Source organism: Lycium barbarum, chromosome 7 (assembly GCF_019175385.1).
Source record: "Lycium barbarum isolate Lr01 chromosome 7, ASM1917538v2, whole genome shotgun sequence".
In the NCBI taxonomy this organism is placed as follows: Eukaryota; Viridiplantae; Streptophyta; class Magnoliopsida; order Solanales; family Solanaceae; genus Lycium; species Lycium barbarum.
Window position 1 is genome coordinate 76,529,746 of NC_083343.1, and position 7,190 is coordinate 76,536,935.

General features: G+C 39.1%; 1 protein-coding gene across 3 annotated transcripts; it reads left to right on the top strand.

The window, feature by feature from the left end:
- The first annotated feature begins 201 nt into the window (after positions 1–201).
- On the top strand, positions 202–5,829 carry LOC132603482 (uncharacterized). Of its 3 annotated transcripts, XM_060316581.1 has the most exons (6): positions 202–566; positions 658–790; positions 1,012–1,115; positions 3,451–3,595; positions 3,674–3,802; positions 4,025–5,829. In XM_060316581.1, exons 1-6 carry the CDS (start codon positions 526–528, stop codon positions 5,468–5,470), a joined length of 1,998 nt encoding a protein of 665 aa, XP_060172564.1. In that variant the 5' UTR covers positions 202–525; the 3' UTR covers positions 5,471–5,829. The 3 variants fall into 3 exon arrangements, with proteins under 3 accessions (XP_060172564.1, XP_060172566.1, XP_060172565.1); XM_060316583.1 differs by lacking the exons at positions 202–566; positions 658–790 and adding an exon at positions 2,002–2,133; XM_060316582.1 differs by lacking the exons at positions 202–566; positions 658–790 and adding an exon at positions 3,045–3,334.
- The last annotated feature ends 1,361 nt before the right edge of the window (positions 5,830–7,190 follow it).

The following is a 7,190-nucleotide window of genomic DNA, read 5'->3' on the forward strand; positions in this document are numbered from 1 at the left end:
AAGTGGTTCCTGGGTCCCAATATCCACCATACACTTGTAAACCCAATCAGGTCTGAATTGTGAATTTTTGAAAACATGAAAGGGTGTTAATGGACAAATACAAAATAGTAATTATTGTTCAAAAATCGATAGCCCTTTAGCTACTGTGTCCCTGCTAATTCGAGTATTTAACCAAGGAGCGAAAAATTGGGAAAAATTAAAACGGCAAGAAAACAAAACAGGAAAGAGAAATAAAAAAAGTTGAGAAAAGGACAGCTTGAAATCCGTTAGACCCTCTTCTTGTCATTATTTTTGTGAGTTAAAACAGAAACCTTACAGAGACCCCTAAAACTCCTAAATCCAAAGTCTCTGCTACACTAATCACTGCAGTCTGCACACAGTTTCATACAAACAACTAGTATAGATTTACCACTTTATGTAATTATGGCGGATCTGTTTACATGACTTTGAGAAATAGCGATCTTGAAGCTCAAAAGTGAAGACTAGAGCGATTTATTTGGAAGTGAGGAACTAGTGAGATCGGAGATGCTTGAGGGTATACTGAACCGTGGTTTCAGCTCCAAATGGTTTGCCTATTTTCTTTTCTTTTCTTTTCTATATTGTTTTTTTTGAGATTTGTGTGTATTGAGATAGTTTGGGTTGTTGGGATGAATGAAGCAAATCGCTTATAAAGGGAGCGAGGACGCGAATCGGAGTGGTTAGACGGAGAGCTGAGGCGCAACAGAGGTTTTTGAAGGAAGATCTTTCCAAATTGCTTCATAATGGACTCGATATTAATGCTTTTGGAAGGGTGATTTATTTACTTCTATCTATTTTCTTTATTGTGTTTCGATCCGCTTCAGATGAAAATGGAATTCTACATAAATGATTGGAATTTTTACCTCTTAAAATCATCCGAACAAGTTCTTTGCATTTGAGCATTATTAATTAATCAGTGCTAAAAGAAGGCTTATTGCATTATTTTATATTCTGAAATATTTGAATATAATTGTGGTTTTATGATTTGTGCAGACTGAAGAATATTTACTTGGGCAGAACCTCTTATCCTGCTACGACTTTGTGGAACAATCTTGTGAATATACTGTGAAGCAACTCTCCCACATGCAGAAACTAAGGTACACAAGTGTTTCTCTTCCCAACTCCTACACAGGCTCATATCATTACACAATTATTTGTTAAATAGGATAGCATGAGATATATCTAGCTACCTTAAGGCTTCAATTAAGCATATAGCACATGAGTCATGATGGAACACAATGCAAAAGGACTTGGCAGTTCCTTCAAAGCATTCACCTGTGTGCGTTCAGTTGTTTAAATATTCATATTTGATAGTTTGTTCTTACTCAAGGTGATAAATAATATTTTCATGTTAAAGTTAACTGGCTAAACTGGAAACAACACAATGTCCGGATCACTCACTGGTCCATGCATTTTGTTCCAAGCTCAACCAGTTGCTTGTTGTGACCTCTTAGAAAGAAAAGGTTAGATTTAGTCCCAGATACATAATCATTATAGGAAGTTTTCTTTTCTCTAGATTGGGCGTAACTGTTTTTAAACTGGAAGTGCCATCTTATTGCAAACCGGACCAAAATTATCAGCGGCTTATCTTGGGACTAAGGTAACATGACATAGACTTTGAAGGATCCATCAATTGACTGATGGAAATTCTTATAAAGTTCAGCACCTCTTACCATCAGTGAACTTTAGTAAGTTAAATGTCAAGTAGGGTGTCGTTGAGTTCATCAGATTCTTACTGTTTCAATTTTTCTAGTCATTTTGAGCATTGCAATCAGATCTGCCAGCCGAGGTGCTCCAGTGAGATGTCCTTGCTGACTAGACAATCCAAAGTTTCTCCATGCATTGTCATTTTTCCTGTGATTGTACTGAAACTTCCATTCCCCGCTAAATCTAGCTTGTGTAGGCTTTACAAGTTAACGGTAAATTGTATCATTAAATATTGCCTCTTTAAAAAGATCTGACAGTACGTTCCTGTCTTTTTAGAAACATCTTGCAGTAGATTACAACCGTGTCAAACTGATTAAGAGTATTGGACATCGCAACTGGCTGAAGAGAAGAAACTTGGTTGAGAAAATTGACCTAGGTTTAACTCAACTCAAAAAGTAAGCTCATGAGGTGAGGATTACCCAAGTCTCACATAAGGAGAAGACAATCCATTCCCTCAACCATTGTGGGACACTTAACACATCCCCCACGCAAAACTAGACATCTGGTGCATGGACAATATAAATGGGAGTCCAATCTTGGATAAACCTAGAATAGGAGGAATGGTCTGGTTCTGGTACCATATTAAGAAAATTAAACTTGGGCCTAACTGAATTGCAAAAGCTAGCTCATGAGTAGGGATGCCAATAGGCAGGTTAGGGCGGGTTAGTGCAGGGCAAGCCTTGACCTGCTAAGATTTTGACCCGCCCTGCCCTGCCCCGTTTAGCATTTTTCAAAATAGCTGCCCTGCCCTGCCCCGCCCCGCCCCGTTTATGTTTTTACAACATTTTTTTATTCTTTATTCTATAGTATTCTAAATTAAATTTTTTTCCCATTTTTATATTCCCATGTAGATGCAGAGTTTCAATATTAACATCTTGTAATTGGTCCATGAAACCCCCATTCTTAATTCTTTTCTCTGACTGATTGTATACTTGCATATTACCAAGAGAAAAATAATACTGTCATATTAGTTTGTGACTTTGTGCAAGTTACATATACCAACGTAGAAAAAATTGTATCTAATTTACACGTTTACCCAATTACAATACTTTTAAGTTTTAAATGATTTGTTATCATTTTTAAAACACTATTTGGACAACTTTTGGAGAAAGCTTTTTAATCTGGATACTTGACAGTGAAGAATAAATTTCTTTCAAAAATCTCTGACACCACTTCTTGATCAAGAGTAAATCATTATGTTTTTCCACAAGCAAATGCATGTCATTAATTTACTGACCATCATTTTCTAATTATATATAATGTAAAGTTCTTCTGAATTTATATTTTTGTTTGTGTGAAACATCCGGCGCAAATTGCAGAGAGCCACAGCCATAGTGAGGCCATAGCGTGACTTTGAAAAGCAAGAGCAGAGAAGGAAAGGCTGTCTTTGTAACAGGGTCATCTTTCTTTTACCCGACCCAGATATTGACCTGCCCTGCCCCATCAACTATTTACAAAAAATAAATTTTGCCCTGCCCTGCCTTGCCCCGCCCCCACCCCATTTAAATGTTCCCCTGCCCCGCCCCATTAAGAGAAATCCCTGCCCTGTCCCGCCCCGCCCTGCCCCAATTGCCATCCCTACTCATGAGGTGAGAATGCCCAAGATCAGGTAACGAGACAACAATCCATTCCCTTGACTGATGTAGGACACTTAACAAAAACATTGTTTCCCAGCTCTGATGGTAAGAACTTGGATAATAATTGACACATACTGTCTATATCCAGGGACTGTCCTGAGGACTGCAGAGAAGCTGTGGCATCGTTGATGTTTGCTGCAGCAAGATTCTCCGATTTGCCAGAAGTACGAGAGCTAAGGGATTTATTTCAGGAGAGATACGGGAACTCTTTAGAATGTTTTGTTAACCAGAAGGTGATTTGCTTAGTATACTATGTCCTGCATATCTTAGTTTATCTCTCTTTTATATCTGACTTCCTTCAATGCTATTAGTTTGTCGAGAAATTATCTTCAAGGTCCCCTGCAATGGAGAAGAGAATCCAGCTGTTGCAAGATATAGCTTTAGAATTTTCCATAAGGTGGGACTCCGTGGGATTTCAACAGAGGATGGCACTTGCACAGGTACATCATTTTAGTTTAAAATTGAGACTATCATTGGCTGCTAAAAGGTGTAAATGTTGTTAGTGTTTGCCTCAAAATGAGTGGTCATCCTTCGTCTCCGCCGCTAATATCCTAATGTGCTACTTCTTTCAACAGCAACTATGTGGGGAAAGCAAAGATAACTTTTCCCCAATTATAGATGCAAGTGAAGTTTCACCATTGTCTATGGCTTGATTATTGTAGGCCCAACCAAACAGGAGTGGACCTTCACACGCTTCTGCTGGCAACCACATTCTACCAAATGGCAAGGATGGTGGTTCAAAATCTGATAAACTTGATGTTGTACTTGGTGAAAGGCACAAGGGATTTAATGATCAACATAATATACAGAATGGCAGAGAGGGTATTGTCTTTAAGAAAGAGCAGTGGGATCTTCATTCCTCTAAAAGGAAAGAAACAAGTAAGTATGGGAATAAACCACTTACAATGCAGGAAGCAAGCTATTCAAAGGGGCGAAAACATGATATTGTGTTTGACAAGGAGTTGGAACAGACAAGGACAAGAAACAAAGCAGTCCTGGAGAAAGATGATAATTCAATAAGGATAGCAAAATCAGGCAGCTCATCACGTGGAGAGAGGCTAGAAGGTTTTGATAATAAATTCACTAGACATAATGAATATCATGGTCAATTTCTCAAGGGAAGAGCACAGGACCCCCTATCTTGTGCAAGATCAGAGACTGCTCCTGGTAGGGGGCTGCCTTTCAAAAATGAAGATGTCTCTTCCCCTTGGGATACAGCCATCGAAAAGAATACTGTTGACTCAACAAGAATGGTTCAGCAGGAAGATGGAAATAGGTTGATGACATCCTATGCCAACTTTGCTCTCCCTCCACCATACATTAATTCAAAAGAGAAAGCCATCCCTCCTCCCTATGTAAAGCCAAACGATAGCAAAGAAAGAGCCCGTAAAAGTTCTAAGCAGTCTGTTGCTGAATTTGATGGCCATTTCGGAAGTTCCTCTCCACGCAATAGAATTGAAACAATCAAGATAAATAAAGAATCAGACCTTCCTGATCATGAGGCTCAAACTATTAAACCCACTAGAACAATTAGTCACGGCCATGATAAAAAATTCTCTCACAAGGATGTGCTCTTGCCCAAACCAAGATCTGTTAGGAGAAAACACCATAAATCAGCGACAAATCACGGCGAAGAGAGGAAGTCTGAAGATGCCAAAGCGGTCAAGAAAAGTTCAAGTAGCCGGAGAAGGGAACATTCAAGGAAAGGCTTGCAGATTTTGTTTGAGGATGAATGCCATCAAAAAGATGAAGAGGAAAGGATGATAGATAAACTATTGCTGCATTACAGTAAAAGACCACCAAAATGTGATGTGGAAAACCGGAGAAAAAAGCCACAAGCTCATCTTTCACAACTGACAACTCCTGATACTGGTGAACCCTCAAATAATCAAACCAACAGAGATCAAGATGAAATGGAATCAGATATGGTTCCTTTCCCAAAAAGATCTATTTCCCTCCCACATGAGCAGGCTGCTCCATCAAAGGCAACAAAGGTATTTGCTCGTGCCAATACATTTCAGCCAGACAACCAGGCATGTCATGTGCATCCAAAACTACCAGATTATGATGATTTGACTGCCCGATTTGCTGCTCTAAGAGGCCGATGAATTTAATAATAGGTTATACTGGAGGAGTGGTAACCTCTTCACATTCATTTACACAGGCTGATTCTTGTCCTTAGCTGTTTACTGACTTGAACCTGGAACCTGTAACCTGTAACCCGTATTACTTGACAACCTGTACCCAAAATATCCATCTTGAGGTTCTCATAGGCATAGGTTTTCAAATACTGCAGGTAGCTGCATTATATAACATGTTTCATGAGGTAAATGATGTCCAGGCACATTTAGGGCTTTAGCTGTTCCTTGCTCTAATTCCCATTGGTGTTCTAGTTGATTGTAAAATTGTAACCCTTCATGATTCATACGTAACCTTTATATTTGAGGCTATGAGATTCTTTGAGCAACTATTCCTGCGTAAGCTTGCTCTATGTACTGGTTCAGATGGTGAACTTGTGTGGAACTGAAGTAACACCTAACTTCAAATCTATGCGACAAAGCCACCTAGTTTCTTTGTACAGTTACAGTTAACCTGTCATTCCACCCAACAGCTATGGAGATATCCGCACCAACGAAATTTTCCTATTTCGGGTGCTTGCTTTTGTGGACCTAAGGTTAAGGTTAAGATAGAGTTGTCTTTTGCGTTAAAGATTAAAAGGAAAAGGCTCAAATATGCGATCGAACTATCAGAAATGACTCATTTATGTCGTTCGTCAATGGTTTGGTTCATTTATGTCGTTCGTCAATGGTTTGGTTCATTTATGTCATCGCCATTACAAAATGACTCATCCATGCCATTGCCATTACAAAATGGTTCATTCATGTCATTTTTATTAACGTCGATTTTGCAATACCAGATATAGCACGTGGCCTCCAATTAGAGGTCAATGTTGTTTAATTAAACCTTCTCAATTTTTAATAAAAAATTAATTAAAAAAATCTGACACATACATGGAAAAAGGCATGGATGAGCCATTTTGTAACGGCGATGGTATAAATGAGCTAAACTATTCACGAGTGATATAAGTGGTCATTTTTTTATAGACGACATATTTGAGCCTTTTTCAAAATTAAAAAGACTGAAGCATTTGACTGGCATTATTGTTTAGTGGCAAGCTTAAACGTGGTTTCTTTTGTCAGCTTCAGAAGGACACCTACGTGATGTACATACCTGCCGCCCTGTTTCAACTCGAAAGTAAAGGGCACATGCAAATGGCTTTTTCTCTGCTTAAAGTAGGCCAAATTGACTTGCTGTAAGAAATCCTTCGTTTGGTCAGAGCAAAAGCTTGACCTTGTACCTAGTCAGCTTTTTTCCTACTACTACTCCCTTTGGAATTCTATCTGACATTCCCTTTCTCAACTCACACAAGAGTGAAAATGGTATTTTCCCGCCAAAATATCCTCAGGCTTCCAAAGTCCCATTTATTTACAAGATTCTCTGGTTTCTATACACCCATTTCTGCAGAGAGAGAGAGAGAGAATGAAGGGTAACTCAAAAGTTGTAACGGCAGCAGCATTAGTAATGGTGGTGAGCCTTGCTATAGTTCTAGGCCTTGTGTTGGTTCTAGTTGCTGAGCTCTACTGCTCACTCTTAATTTGTCGACGACGACATCTCCGAAAGACACCTCTAAGTTCCACCACCTCAGCCACTGTGGCCCAAAGCCCAACAGAACAACCCTAGCAACAACAAAACCAATCAACTGCTCCAAGTATTCTCAGTGACTTCTATGCACAAGGGGTTCTTCATGCTCCTAGAAACTTTCTCTTC